Source organism: Hyposmocoma kahamanoa, unplaced genomic scaffold, assembly GCF_003589595.1.
Source record: "Hyposmocoma kahamanoa isolate Upper Pololo Valley unplaced genomic scaffold, ASM358959v1 65, whole genome shotgun sequence".
Lineage (NCBI taxonomy): Eukaryota > Metazoa > Arthropoda > Insecta > Lepidoptera > Cosmopterigidae > Hyposmocoma > Hyposmocoma kahamanoa.
The window spans coordinates 14080157-14096370 of record NW_020653853.1 but is presented as its reverse complement, the minus strand read 5'-3'; the positions used below and the strand labels follow the sequence as shown (position 1 = coordinate 14096370).

Genomic DNA, 16214 nt, shown 5'->3' with positions numbered 1-16214 from the left:
TTTTTAGGTTTAATAGACATGATACCATTTCCTATTTTGACAAATGGAAATCCCAGAGTTTACTAGTTTAGTCAAACAAAGATTTTTATTTTTTTTAATTACCTATTCCTAAATGAGCGTTAAAAATCATTATAAAATCAAGACATATCGAGTTTTGTTTTTTTAAATTCCTTCTGTAGCCACTCCATTATCCTAAGACATAGTATAAACGGTATTAAAATCAAAATAGTCTTTTTGTAAAACGGATGACCATTTTAAAGGTATGTAAATCATATTTTTCTGGAGTTTACAAACTCGAACTTTCCTTGAAGATGCAACAAGGTATTATTAGATTATGGAATTATTTTGATATACTTGTATAATAGTCAGTGTACCTATAAGCGACTAGTTACCGAATTCCATTAATTACTGACGCATATGTATTCAACACAGAAATGGTTCAAAATTAAATAAATTAAGAATATGCATATAGCCAAACAGCACACTGGTACATAGATAGTTGATTGTCACTCTTCCGTCGGCGACACAACGGTTATTTGGCCTGCCGGCTTATGGCGACACTGCGACAACAGCGTCATGTTGCTTGAAATCAGTACTTTCGTCTATCGTCTGCTGTCGATAGCCTGTTGCGTCGTTACTTGGCTTAGTACAGTCAAGAACACATCAAGCTTGACACTTTGGACTTTGGACCGTTCTTATTGCAAGCGGCATATAGTTAAATTTCAGCCTTTAGTGTCAAGCTTGACGTGCTCTTGACCCTGTACCTCACCTGTACTAATTAGTTAATGTAGCACAAACTATCTATAAATATATGGAGAGTGGTATATATTATTTAGTTTTTAATAAATTAGTTACTATATGTTTACATTGTTGTCTACTCTATTTTACTTTTGTAAATTATGTATCTAGTACCCATATAAGATTTTCTTGTCAAAATGGTTTTTTTTTTTTATGTATACGATAATTTCCCACAATCTTACTTGATAGAAACTAAGTGACGATATGAACAAAAATTGTACGAACTTGCTCAGAAAATTTTGTTGACTCTCACCTCAAAAAAAAGAGCAAAAGCAGAGGTGCACTTTTTGGCTGTAAGTACAGTGAACGTAGAAGCAAAATACTTACTCCGTCGTTGGCGTCACCGCGCCCTTCCATGCAATCTCCTCCCAGTTCTCTGCGTGCAAGGCGTGGAGGTCTTTTTCCATTTCGTCCCTCCATCGGTATTCGGACCGACCAACCGATCGTCGACCACTATAAGGTTGTCCTATATAGACCCTTTTCACAGCACTATAAGCTGGCATCCTTTTGTTATACCTGTGCACATCCATCGAAATGTATCTTACAAATACCGAAAGAAATTATAAAATACCTACAGGATATACGAGCCAGTCCGTTGCCAATGAGTTTCTTAACTTGGCGCTTCAGCGAGTCCGAACATTCAATAGACTGTAGACGGATACGTCTTAAAGATGACAAGTTAATACAAAAGCGAAATGAGCTCGATAAAAGTTCTCTGACGTACGCACCAGTATTTACGAAGCATACATATAAGCAACCTAAATCTTATGCCTAAAAGTTTCAAAGGTCAAATTCACTCTCTGCACCACAAATTCCCCAATTGATTGGACACCGAAACTTGCACCGGACAATTTTCATTCCCCAATTGTACTATCGCTCGCGTAACTAAAGAGAAATTAAAATTACCAGCAGACCGTTGATATTAAACAACAAGAGAATGCTAGTGGTCGACTCAGTACACCCGAAGCTTGTCAATGAGTATTTTGTGCTAAACCCTGTCATATGCTCGATACAAAGATCGAACAACACAGGTCCTACTGTGAAAAAGTTATTAAAGATTCTTCTTTCTAAAATAAATATTGCTCTAGGGTTGTCAAGAGACACCGTAAGTGCTTGGCTGTTTGCCTTTCTCTTATACGAGTACGATACCACTGACAAGTACCTACTTGTCAGTGGCATCACGTCTAAGTGAAAGACATGAAGAAGAATCTCAGTCGATTAGTCACGCTGTTGGAGCCCGAACTGGCGTCACTAAGAATTTTCCGCAGACTTCACCTTTGTTGTAACGTATATTAGTTATTTTATGCCTTTGCTTTGGTATGATTCCATAATTTAACTTTAGGAATTATTAATAAAATATCCGTAGAACTTTCGTCACCTTTTATTAAGTACGGTATCTTAATTTTCTGCATAAATTATGCATTATACATAGCAATACAACTTGAATATATTAAGTCACTTTATAAGTATATCATAATAACAGTTATTTTAGATTTATGTCATGCGAAACTGAATTAAACATCACTACATATTCCACTGTAACATTTATAGCGCAACACTTGCAACACACCAGAAAGACGAAAAAGGGTTAACGAAAATATTAAGGATGTCGACGAGCGGGGCACAGTGCTGACGGCGGGGCGGCGGCGGGTAACGTGGTCTGGCATTCCAAGAATAAAGTTATCTTGCTACGCGTGCGTATCGGAACCCTTTTTAATTGTATAAGGTCCAGAGCACGTCAAACTTGACACTTAAGACTTAAATCCAACTCTATGCCGCTTAAAACAAGAATAAAGATAGAAGAAGAACGGTCCAAAGTGCAAAGTGTCAAGCTTGACGTGCTCTTAACCGTACGTACAGCAGTTGTGATTACATTCCGAAGGACTGGCCAAAGACGATTATACTAAGTATATTATTTATTACGGAATAACAAAGCCATTTCGTACAACGAAGATGACAATTTGATTTCTTAGTCAACAGCACGTCAAGATAGACACTCCACTCCCATTCTCCGACAGACATCCGTTCGAAACAATTACTGTCAAATAAGTAATTCTTGAGCAATGATACTCGACGCGTGATGCGAATGAAGCTTCATGCTTGACATTATCTTTTGATTTTTTCGAGTGTTATTTGGCAGTTATTGTTTCAGACGGATATTATCAGATGGAGGATGGGAGTAGACCACCAGCAGTCGCACACCGACGTCGTGACGATTGTACGTTGGCGAAACGCTGACACTCGAAAGACGCTAGTGCCCCCACACCAGCTCACTTACGCTTACTAATTACGAAGATGACAATTTGGAATAGGTATCATACTCAATTTTGACTAACACTATTTCGACTCTAAAGTATTTCGATTACACATTAATTCGACAGAAAACTACTTCGACAACACATATATTCGACAGGGCACTATGAACTACGAACTATATACTACGAACTTAGAATAATAACGCATAGAAACCTAGCCCGCACACGCTAATTGAGGCAAATTGTAGGACGCCCTATAGGCTTACACGAGCGAACGGGCTGTCAGTGCTCAAGGTCAAGTTGCACCGCGAGCAGCTCAAAAATTTTTGCTAAAAATGACGAAATGTGCGGTAATTGGCTTTAAAAATAGATCTATACTATAATAGACACTAACATCACATTCCACAAGGAAGTAACGCGTTTCAACTTGTATTTTTATGTAAATATTCACTAAAACAGAAAATTAATTTCGTTGCAACAAGATACGAAAATGTAGCAAAATAACGGGTTTTTTCTCCCCATTTTGCTATTCTGTTTCAAAATAATTATATTACGTAATTTTTTGAGAATAGGCAATATCGCGACGGTTGCAAAATTTCTACAAATTTACACCGCCGCAACAACATTGTAGGGAATTTACGTTAGCTATTTTTACGAAATATATTTAGTATTTGCCTTCATTAGTTTCATGTGAAAAATTATTATTCTTGTTCATCATACACTCATTTAAAAAAATTGTCTTGCCCAGACTCAAAAGCTCTTAACTAAAATTATTTCAGGAAACTAACACTGACTAAAAAGTCATCGTCAGTTCTCCAAAATCGTGTATAAATAACTTACAGGTTCAGGTTCTTAATTGTTATCGTGTACTTTTCATATAAACATACCCACAGATAATATCAGACTATTTATATATTCAAATTCGATAGTCGCACTTAAACTCGCTTGTAGGTTTTTGTTCATATATGAGTTAAATAAGAATTGGGTAGTATTTAATAAGGTGCCTACAGATTTGCTCGACATTGTCGATCGACAGTAACGATTGAGAATTATAGACGTTTTCGAGGAGTTTTAGAGTGCTTATTACGAATGTAGCATTAATTTCTAAATCCAAGATGGTTGACAACAATTTTCAAAAATGTATTTTTGGTAAACTATAAGGAAATGGCATGTATATCTGAATACAAGATGGGGGACAAGACTTCTAATTCTTCTTCTTCTAATTCTTTGCCATCTTGGATTTAGAAATATGTGCTATATTCGGAATGAGCAGCCCCTAATACCTTGAAAACGACACCCAACTTGCCATCATTCGAAAAATCGTGCCCGCCATCTTGGATTTAGAAATTAGTGCAATGTTCTTAATGAGTACCCCTAAATACCTCGAAAACGACACCCAACTTGCTGTTATTTGAAAAGTCATGTCCGCCATCTTGGATTTAGAAATAAGTGCTATATTCTTAATGAGTACCCCCAAATACCTCGAAAACGATCCCCAACTTGCCATTATATGAAAAATCGTGCCCACCATCTTGGATTTAGAAATGAGTGCCATATTCGTAATGAGCACCCCCAAATACCTCGAAAATGATACCCATATTGCATTTATTTCAAAAGTCGTGTCCGCCATCTTGTTTTTAGAAATAAATGCCATATTCGTGATGAGCACCTCGAATACCTCGAAAACGATTCCCATATTGCATTTATTCGAAAAGACGTGTCCGCCATCTTGGATTTAGAAATGAGAAAAGTCGTGTACGCCTTCGTGTATTCAAATATAAATGCCATTTCCATAAGGATTACTAAAAATAAATTTTTGAAAATTCCTGTCACTTGACGTTGTCGATCAACAGTAACGATCGACAAAATCGAGCATATCTATAGGCACCTGATCGACAGTAACGATCGACAAAATCGAGCAAATCTGTAGGCACCTCTAACTTAACGATGAGTTAAGCAAGATACAATTTCCCCACTTTTGAGGGAAATGTTATTCCATGGCATCATTATTTGTATATTTGTGTGCGTGCCGACGAGCGTAAATACAAGTTGCTTACGCCTACATGAATTTGATTTTTGCCTCACTTGTGACAGTTCGTTTTTTATGAAACTATCATTCTATGCGTTATTATTCTAAGACTACGAACATCAAAATAGTTTGTCGTAATTAAGTATGACACTCGACAATTTGTTATTCCTCAGTCCAAAGTATCAACCTTGATACTAGATGCTAATGACCAACGCAACGCAAACAGTACGTAATTCAGGGATGCAAGACGTATCAAAATTTTAACTCGGTACGGGCAGTCAATATAATATTATGTCGTTGTCAGCAAAAATTCGGGTATTTTAGACAGCTACATTGACCTTTATCAATGGACAGCTATGTTTATTTTACAAATTTTTGTCCTCAGTATCAAAGTCAAAATAAATTAATCATTTAGTCCACCCCCTTAACCAAAATAGGAAAAATGTTACGTTCACCAAAAGACCACATTCCTTTACAAACACCGGGTGTCTATAAAGTGAACTGCAGTAGTGGGAGCTCGTATATCGGTCAGACTAAACGAACAATTGTCGATCGTATGAAGGAACACATCCGAGCAGTAAAAAACAATGATGCACAGAAGTCGGCTATAGCACAACATCTCACACAGACTGACACTAACCTCTGGATCGAGTTGCATAGCCCCCAGGTACTCTCGACAGAACGTCACTACATACCACGGTTGGTACGAGAAGCCATCGAGATCACGAAATACAAAACATTTAACCGTGATGATGGTTTTAAACTGTCCAGTGCATCCGAATGAATCCGGTCCTTAGTGCGTGCAATGATAAAAACAAAAACACCTCGAGTTCAGTTTCGCATGTGGATACAGTGAGTGTGGTTTGTGTGAAAAAAGTGAGTGACAATGGTAACGCCACAACAAATCGCGATGAAGATAGTCGTCGACAGCGCAAGAGGGTAGACAGATATGTCTGCTCTTAAAGCTGTCATCTGCCGCCGTCCAGTCAACCCGTGACCATGGAGCGTCCAACCGTTCCGAAATATCGGGAAAATAAAAAGAAGTCATAACCGTGGTAAGAAACCTGATACTAGTGATAATCATTTAGTCAATAACCACGAAAGTCTTAAAATCTATATCCTTATCTAACATGCCGCTTCGTCTTAAATTTTGTAATATGACTTTTCAATGAAAATACTCTTAATATATATACTCCGAAATCTTATTGTAAAAACGCATACAGTTCCCCATAAAAGAATTGTTTACCTTAGTTAAACGAATCGTGGTACGGACAACAGCACATCAGACTACACATTTTTGTTCGAAAATCGCCTCCAGTGCAACGGAACAGATACGTTAATGTATAGCTTGATGTGCTGTTGACGTACCATGAATTTGGACTTTGTATTAAGATTAATATTATGGATATTTTATCTTCTTTCTTAATTAAATTATGTATATGTTTACGGGCATACAAAATATTTGACTAAATGTACTGTGATGCGACAGTCATGATGCCAGTTTCCTTAAACTTTTCCCTGAGAGAAATCCGAGAACCTAAGCGATACGCACAACGAATCGCTCATTTTTGCAACACAATATGGTTTGTATATCTGTCGCTTTACCGTGGGGTAAAACGTACCCTGTTCTACGGGATTCTCATGTGGATGAGAATCCCGGAGAACAGGGGTCGCAACCTGCAGCTCGCAAGGCGCATGCGTCTCTTTTGATGTGAAGTTACGGCTCTTTAGTTCTATACGCAAATATTAAAATCAAAGTATAATAAGAAGCTAACTAACAAATGAAAATGTAAAGTCGTGTTTGAAACTTAAAACAACTAAGTAGTTATGAGTCAAATTTATCCAAAAGTTTCAAAAGACATGCAAAGCAATGCTTCCATTGATTTACTACTCAATTCTGTAGTTATATTATTTAATTATTTAAATTTTCTAATTATATATTTTAATTTGTTGTAAAAAAAAAGTATGTATGAATAAATAGATATTATTTCTTATTTTCAAGTTTTTTGTTTTAAATCAAAATCAAATATCTTTTTATATATAAGCAAGTAACGCACAATAACGCCCACACTCAACATCAAGTACTATAATAATGCAATTGGCAAGAAAAATTGTAATAGCTCTTTCAAAACTGTGAAATTTTGTAAATTGTAATTTTTGGGTCTTTCAACTCAAAAGGTTGCCAACCACTGCCGTAGAACATTATACTATGATAGTAACTAAAGTAAACACTAGCAATCGCAACATCGGTAAACGCACGTACTCTACGGACTGCGTGTGCAGCAGAGCTTGATCTGCTGGCCAAGGAAGATATAATATGTGGAAACCATTAAAGATTTATCTAAGGTTACTCCCAAAAAGGCAACTTTTCTCCATTTATTTCTGTGATTGGGCAAGACGATTTTATTATAACATACCTAGACAATACTATTACTATGCTATTACTATTAATGTTTTTTTATCAGTTTTACTTTCAATTTTCATTATTCCTAAAATTTAAATTAACGGACTGTATGCGAACGCCACAAATTGTTGCGAGAATCAAATGCCATTACCTTGAATCCGAAGTCATGAAATAAATTTTAAAAAGTTCGATGTTTGACGTTTATTGACAGATAATAGTGGTCTTAGTCTGTGGTTGGTTGCTTTTGCCGGGGTGCGTTTAAGACCGCAGGCTAAAAATTCGCCAGCTAAAAATTAATCTGCCGAGGCATCCGTGAACGGAGTCTTAGGTTTATGTCAATGTAAGCTGCCAAATTCAAATGACAGCTGTCATAAGTACCTAATTCAAACTTCATTTGAACTCACAACGGGCTTTAAATATTGTTTTTATCGTAATCTCTAACTCTAATCTTTTTACGCAGTAAAAATGGACCAAAAAGAATGAAGATGTAATTATACTGAGGTAAATTGAAATTTAGAAAATTGCTTTTGTGTGTTTGAATTTACTTACCATTACTGTGGAGGCAAACTCTACCTTCATTGTCGAAAATCTTTCTGCCCCTTTCGTCTACAACAATTTGCATTACGATTTCATCCATAATCCAAACGTCGTTAAAAGTATTCGTTTATTTAAACACAGAGCCAAAATATTCAATAAGCGTGCGCGAAACTAGCATAAACAACAAACAGCTGTCAATACTGTCAATCTGACAGCAGGTTAAAATTTCGCGACCTAAAAAGCACGCCAAAATTTATCCCAACTAGGCTAAATTTTATCCTAGCCGACGTCCGTGAACGGGGTAGATAAAATTTTCACAGATTAAATTTTCGCCTGACAGAGTGCTTAAACGGGGTGTATAACGTTATGTCAGGTTAAAATTTATCCCGGCTAGCGTCCTTAAACGCACCCCCGTTGTTGGCCATTGTTTATTATTTATAGCTCCACAGATATGATATATATCTGCTGTCGTTGGCTCTATTTTGGGTTGTTAAATTATTATAATTCTTAGTTTTCATTCTTTCTTCGCTAAGGTTAATTTGTAATTAAGCTTAAAAATAATTTTAGAAAAGTATAAGTGCTACCATTTAAATCGACTTAGTGAATTTAAAAGGGTGTTATCGTAACAACAATGAAAAATGGTGAATGTTATGAAAGGAGTCCTCGTAGAATGGTGTGTAGAAAATTATGTAAATCCAGTACATTCTGATAATCTTTTAAAACACTAATAATTAACAAATATCTTAAACCTTTTTATTTATGTTTGTTACGGAGAAAGAAATATACGTATAATTTCGTAAAGTTAATGAGGTTATGAGTAAATCTAATCAAATTATGTTTTATTTGTGACATAAAAGACGTAATGGTATTTAAAAACTCGTCTATAATTCGATGTTAGCTATCATCTGGTAGCAGTAAAGCTCGAAGAATTCATAGGGAATACTGCCACTAAGCAGTAATTTGAGAATTGCTTGAAGGGTAAGGGTGTTGGTGAAATTACAGGCACATGGGCTCTTGTCAAGTTATGTCTCAGATGTTTGCGATTTAAAGCTTTGAGTGCCACTGCAACTGCTGTGAACAGGTGTCTTGCTTAACACTAGGTGCACAACTTGTTCGTCCTTTCGTCACTTGGTGTCATAAAATATATTTCATCTAAATGAGCCACTCCATGTGTAACTACAGAGTGAGCAGTAGCAAAACACTCCATTTCATGCGACTGTGGTCAATATGGGTATACTATGAGAGCAATGTTTCATCTGCCGGTTACAAATTGAGGACCATCAGGAACAAAAACTGATATATATATATAATATAGCACAAAGGTAGGTTTTGCCCAAATTCTGCTAATAATTTAACCAACCTGAACAGCAACCATTTAGTCCGCTTTAAAAAAACTTTTCAAATGCATGGATCTGAACACAATGCAATAAATCCATTGTATGAAATTAAATTAGAATCAAAGTTTATCTAACTTATTGATTTTTGTTGTGAAGCTCCTCAATTACTATGATGGGTAATATTACAAATGTTACATCTATGAACATTATATGGAAAATAAGAGTCTTCTTGCTGTCTGTGACCATCACAGGATGCAGTTTATGTAGCAGGATATGTAGGGCTTCATCACTTTTATTTTGTGATTTCTGGTAGTGGATATTGCTAGTACCTTTATCCTAAAAAACCAAAACTGCCAACATTATAGTTTCTAATAATCAGGCAGTGCAATTAATAGCCATAAAAATGGTAACAATTTATACAAAAAAAATATATTAAATAATAGCAACAAACTATTGATATGTTTAAGGCACTATTCATGCTGTTTTCAGGTTACAGAGAATCTCAAACTATGTGTGTTTATGGAATAATAAGGTCTAATAGGTCCATCATTCATAATAGTCCAAGTCTTGGGGTATATTAAAACTTTGCTCAATTACATCATTCTCCATTTGGAATGTGTTTTTGATGTAGGATTTTAGAATATAAATATTTTCTGTCCAACGATCAATGGCCGCTTTCAGATCCTAGAAAACAACAAAAAAAAGTAAAGTTATATTCATAATCCACATGAAATTTCTAGAAGCAAGCACCTATTTATCCAATTCCTGGAGGCAGATCAGTTCTGAAGAGAGCGTTGCCATAATCCAACACAATGACCAGATCAATATTACATTTTTTTTTTTTTTTTTTTAATATGTACAAGGCACAGTGTTTCCTAACTTGGTATACAGAGGCGAGCTCAGGGTCAACAAGTATTAGTGGGAATTTCTGTAAATATCTCTGGCACTGTGATGAAGTGGCGTTCTGGCGTGGCCCGCTACAGGGCGAAATACCTCGGAATGTAGAGGATGTGCCCCAAAATCTTGAGCAAACTCAATAGGACGCTAAAATTCTTGTAGGAGCTTCAAGTGGTGCCCTTCACCCACCTCACGCAAAGTATATATACTTTGACTTCAAGGTGTAGAAACCAGCTGATTATACGAAATAACTGTGATTACTCTATGTTTAAAATGAGAGTCAAAAAGTTTTTCCATCTATCTGTCAGGGGTGTGTAACTGACTGAGAATAGTCAATCCTTCCTTAGGAAATGTGGGTGAAGCTACTAATATTGTGGGCTGTAATAAAGGTTATTTTGTGTAGTCAAATAAACACATGAATTATTTATTCAGTGCTACTAAATGTCTACATAAAACTTACAATCATCTCAGTTTTCAGCTGATTTATGTACTCAGGATCAGAGTCTCTGTATTTTTGCATTTCCTTCTTGAGAGCCTCTTCTTTTTTTTTCAATTCCTCTACAGTTTTTATGAGAAGGGAACGCTCTTCAGTCGGTTCTCGGTCTTCCTTTAAAATTAAAAATCTTTACACCCTAACTTAATATTGATTCCTTTTTAGTACTATTGTGTACCAATTAACATTAGATTAGTACATATTTTGAACATTTAAAAAAAAAGAAAAATGTAAACAATAATATGAGAAATTTATATCTATATTTAAATCAACCATTAGTATAATTGGGTTTAATACACAACATTTAATAAAAATACATTGCTTTCAGTTAAGTCATCTTGTTTCCTACAAGAAATAATATGTATACTAACTCAAGGTTTACATACCAATTCAACAACTATGTTATCTTCTGTCTTTTTCAATTTCTTAGCACACTCGCCTAACTCATGTTTCAAATCATTCAGTTTCCTCTTTTTTGCAGTTTTTGCTTTACTGGAAAATAAGTATCACCATCATATAACTTTTTTTTCTATGATTACAAGTAATTTTTTGTTGTTGTAAGATACTTTCTTTTTCAAGTTTTTCTAAATTTAATGATTTCATTGGTTTTTTATGAAATGATTTACGAATGACTTATTAAATAAAAATGTACCTGGGAAAAGACCAAAAGTAGATGGAAGTCCCTATTTTCTCTGAGTCTACTAGATGATCATCTACTAAGCTTTGGACAACTTCTTTGACAGATTGCATTGTTATACCTTTCTCCTTTGGTGCTATCTTCTCTAACTCCTGTTCAAAGAATGTAATCATAGAGAAACTAACATTATTCCACACGACGTGGAAGATAGAGTGTACAAATATTGTAAATAAAGTTCTAAAATCATTTATAAAAAATGATGACTCAATGTTTTTAATGGTGATAATATTTCTAATGTTCTCAGCTTGTAAATATTCATAACACATAGGTATTACAAATTTGGTTCACAATAGATCAGTCAATGGTCTCAGTGATGAGGAGATGCATAGGCCCTGAATGAAGCCACGCTAATCATAATAATAATAGGTATTACAAATAGATACACTCTGCATATTCTTTGAACTATACAAACTGTGATGTAAAAATACAATTTTCAACAAAGAATTTGGACACATTGACATGGGCAATATATTTATTGTAAATTTTTTGTGAATTGCTCAACCTTAAGTTGAAAAAAGTCCTTGCTATTATGGAATATCTCTAACATCCTCGTCTTCTTCTCATCCGCACTCAGTCCACGTTTTTTAGACATATTTCTTATTTTTCCAGTGACCCAGCAATGAAACAATTCCTCCTTCACCTGGACGAGACCCTCGCGCTTGGTAGGAAGTTTGTACTGCAGGACCTGGATGAAACACATCTATTTATATCAGCGGATATTGTGGAAACTCTACAGGCACGTGTTGATGATTTAATGGACCAACTGAGCATTCCGGTTCATGATAAAGGACTGTAGAATATTCTTTACTGTTGGACACTAACTTCTTGTACTGAGGACATATCAAGTTAAAATGGCGACTAGAGAATCCGGAAGAGTGAAAGAAGCAGAGAAGAGAAGAGTTCTAGATGATGCTGCGAGGAAACGACGGGCCCGAAAGGCCGTAGAAGCATTGGAACAGGACAATTTCCATGATGATCCCCATGCAGACCTGGTTATGTCCAAAAAAATTCCCAAATTTGCAGATTCCAATGAAAAGCAAACTAGAAAGAAAAAGTCTAAGAGTGCTGAGTATTATAAGATGAGGTTTAGGAAAACATTTGCCCAACTGGTTGAAGAGGATGCCAGTTTCAGACCAGATCCACCTAATTATTTGTCAGCACAGGCATCACCATCTAAGTAAGTAATATAACCTACCGTTTATCGACTACGCAACTTTTACTTAAGCCATGTACGGACAACGGCACGCCAGACTACCCATTTTTGTTCGAAATTCACCTCCAGTGCAACGGAACAAGATACGTCAATGTTTAGCTTGATGTGCTGGCGTGTGTAAATTAATACAAATGTTTTCTTTTTCTAGGTTTCCGGACCGTCATTTCTGTGCTGTATGTGGCTTTACATCCAATTACACCTGCATACCATGTGGAGCGCGATACTGCAGTGTCAAGTGCTTGGGAACACATTTGGACACTAGATGTTTAAAATGGACAGCCTAAATATTATTAATACGTGGTGTTTCAATGTTAACCTTACCAATAAAATATGTGCCTGATTGAAATTCTTTGTTTTTAACTTTTTTAATTAATTATGTAGTTTGCAAATTCTACACTAGAAAACTTGTTTTCTCCCGCCAAAACAAAATGGACCTACCTATAATACTAATAAATTAAGACGAGGCTTGGACTGTGTACAGTTAGCGAAGCTATATAAAACTTATATAGTACGGTTATAACTCTAATTGCTGTAGCAATTATTTAGCGACACCTTTTGTTAAATAGATACACTACTTTCTCATAACCGCCATACTGCCATCTATGGGGTAATAGCAAAGCTTCTTGTAACCATAGAAGCGAACATTATTTCAATTTGCTAAGCTTTGCCTTAGTTACTACAGATGACGCTGTAAACAATTACGACCTTCATTTCCCATCTATTATTCAATTCTTCAAAGATACGATTTGGATGCTTTCTGTTAATAACGACCAAGGCAGAGTGGAATATATTGAAATATTTTCCTTCACGTAAATTAAAACAAGAGGAGGGGAGCCCAAGACAGCTGCTTGCTATGGATTCTGGATTATCATATTACATATAACTCACATAATTTATCAGTATCCAATAACTCACGTTTTCTGTTTCCTACAATCACGTGTTATGTTCTCCGAAAAGACCGTTCAATGTTTATACAAACACACTCGTTTCCTTATCAAGAACAATCTCACAACTGGACGAACCCACACCTGGGAGAACAAACCCACGGTGGCGAGCGAGTCGATCGAGGACCCCGTCATGTTATGTCAGTAGTATACAAGGACCGATCTTAAACCAAAATTTTAGGTAAGTATACAAAGGCTCTAAGTGCAAAGCTTGTAATACAATATATTTGGGTAGGGGTGCACTCAACTATAATTTTATGCAAGTTTTTTTAATACCTATTGTTTCTGTTTCTGAATTTTCGGAGTCATTTCTATTTTACAAACGAATTTATATTGGCCTAAATTTAAATTTATTATTATTATTTTACTATTAAACATAAAGAAATTCTTCAATTCGTTGTTATTCACTTGAAATATTAAATTGATATCTATCTGAACTTTTAAGTAAACTTATATTGATTAGTTAAGTACGATAACGATATTGAGAGAGATGTGTTTTAAAAATATAGTATCATACATACAACACACTATGTACACACCCAGCAGATGAAGCTGCACATTCACGTATCTTGTTCCGTTGCAATGGAGGCGATTTTCGAAGAAATATGTGTGGACTGATGTGTCGTCGTCCGTACAAACCACTTAACATTATAATGTAAACTTTTCACCTAAAAATTTATTTTGAAGTAAATTTTTCATTGCAGTAGCGAACTTGATGAATGCCAAATTGTATGTAGAATAATGCACTAAGATGAAAAATAATATGGAATAATCATTGACTTACAAATAAATGGACGACGGGTCTAATACAAAAACCACGAAAAAAATGTCCTAAGTCAACCTATTCGAAATTTAAATTGTAATGTCATCGCAGTATCGCGCTGTCAGTCGAACAAATGAAGACTAAAGCGGAGTTTGGCGCTCTGTATACGATTTTAGCGCCTTACAAGTGCGGACACTTTTTAGCGCGGACCCGACGTCCATATAATTGTAAGTCAATGGGAATAATACTAGAATAGATCCAAAGATTCATCTTTACGAAATAATCATCTAATAAAATAACGTAGGTAACACACACATATTTAACAAACTCTATAAACATATCATTCGGTTTTTTGTAATGATTTGCTTACAATGCCTTTGGTCCACATGCAGAACATTGCTTTTTTCTTCCCTGTTTTGGCCCCACATTTTGCTAGCTAGGCGTCCGCTCCGTATTAAACCACACCCTCCAATTGAAGTACACTACTGTTAGATAACGAACCCCCCATTCCGACAGCTGGGTTTTGGCACACTTCCTTTATTTACTTAATGAAATTATTAATAATACCCCTTTCGTTACTTCAAAGTACACGTAATATTAACATAAAACAGTAGCTATTTACATTTTGCTTTTGTATGTGTAGGCAAGTAATACATATGATTCAAAAATTGCTTTTTTATAATACGATATCACGTGACGGGACGGACAAGTCGTGCGCCTGATGCGAAGCTACACACCTGTCCATAACAGTTGCAGTGGTACTCAGAGCTTTAAATGGCAAAGATCTGAGGGGCACTGCCTCTGCGCCCGTCATCCTGAGACATAAGCTGACAAGTCTCATGTGCCTGTAATTTTACCAGCGGCCTTATGATGTCCTGGGCATGTCCATGAATTTGTGGTTAGGTCACTTTGGACTTCTCTAAATGATTTATTGTTTTAAAAGGATTTCAAATTGTGGTATAAAAATTAAAAATACAACTTTAATTATGTACTTCTCCTCGTTTATTTTCATTATATAGATTATAGATTTTCTTCGGCATCAATGGAAACAATTCAATACAAGTGTTTAAGAAATTACGTATTTGTTTTGGTATTTTACAGTTTGATCAATGAGTTTGATTTAAAATATCTGTTATCGGTTTTAGGATAATTTGCAGGTTACTTTTCTGTACCTAATTTCGGTGGCAATTTTTATTATTGAACTATTGGAGTATAACGTGTAATATTGAATAATATTTTCAGGTTACTTCACTTGGATATTAAATAATACTCCTTGACAATATTTTTGGATATTTAAATAATACAGTTGCCACCAAAATTATGTACAGAAAACTAACCTGAAAATTACCGTAATACTACTAATTGAGATTGAATTAACAATAACATCTTTGAAAATAACAAGCATTCAGGGGGCCTACTATGAGCTCTTATAGCAATCCTGTTTAAGCCCGTAAGTTGGATAGCTTGTCAAATTCGTACTATGATCTCACAAAAACTAAAATATGCCTTATCAGAATTCGCACCCCTCGTTTTAAAATTATCGCTAAGGCTTCAAAAGACATATTGAAGTGTAAAATTAGTCTGACTGAATATTGACTTTGTATTCTGGAAATTAAAGTTTCGCAACATGGTGATACATTCTTGTTAGCCTTTACTTTGCTTACACGTTTGATCATTTCAAAATGAATGAACTTCAACTATGAGAAGTATCCGCCCATCAGGTCTGCTCCCTTCCGTTTTGAAATAATTTACAAATAATTATTATTAAACGAAGTGAATTTCCTTTTCTACTTTAAAATATCTACCTAAAACTAAACTACACAGGCATTTACAATTCCTTATTTACA

General features: G+C 35.4%; 3 protein-coding genes across 3 annotated transcripts; 2 read left to right on the top strand and 1 right to left on the bottom strand.

Moving 5' to 3' along the window:
• The first annotated feature begins 8410 nt into the window (after positions 1 to 8410).
• LOC113231334 (general transcription factor IIH subunit 5) lies at positions 8411 to 12279 on the top strand. Its single transcript, XM_026465616.1, has 2 exons — positions 8411 to 8696; positions 12057 to 12279. The coding sequence occupies exons 1-2, from the start codon at positions 8662 to 8664 to the stop codon at positions 12241 to 12243; spliced, it is 222 nt and encodes a 73-aa protein (XP_026321401.1). The 5' UTR covers positions 8411 to 8661; the 3' UTR covers positions 12244 to 12279.
• On the bottom strand, positions 9907 to 12039 carry LOC113231332 (meiotic nuclear division protein 1 homolog). The gene is made up of 5 exons (XM_026465613.1): positions 11950 to 12039; positions 11403 to 11539; positions 11137 to 11242; positions 10718 to 10864; positions 9907 to 10044 (listed from the first exon to the last, which is right to left on the bottom strand). The coding sequence occupies exons 1-5, from the start codon at positions 12037 to 12039 to the stop codon at positions 9907 to 9909; spliced, it is 618 nt and encodes a 205-aa protein (XP_026321398.1).
• On the top strand, positions 12272 to 13000 carry LOC113231333 (zinc finger HIT domain-containing protein 1). The gene is made up of 2 exons (XM_026465614.1): positions 12272 to 12624; positions 12809 to 13000. Exons 1-2 carry the CDS (start codon positions 12299 to 12301, stop codon positions 12942 to 12944), a joined length of 462 nt encoding a protein of 153 aa, XP_026321399.1. The 5' UTR covers positions 12272 to 12298; the 3' UTR covers positions 12945 to 13000.
• Positions 13001 to 16214: the final 3214 nt, after the last annotated feature.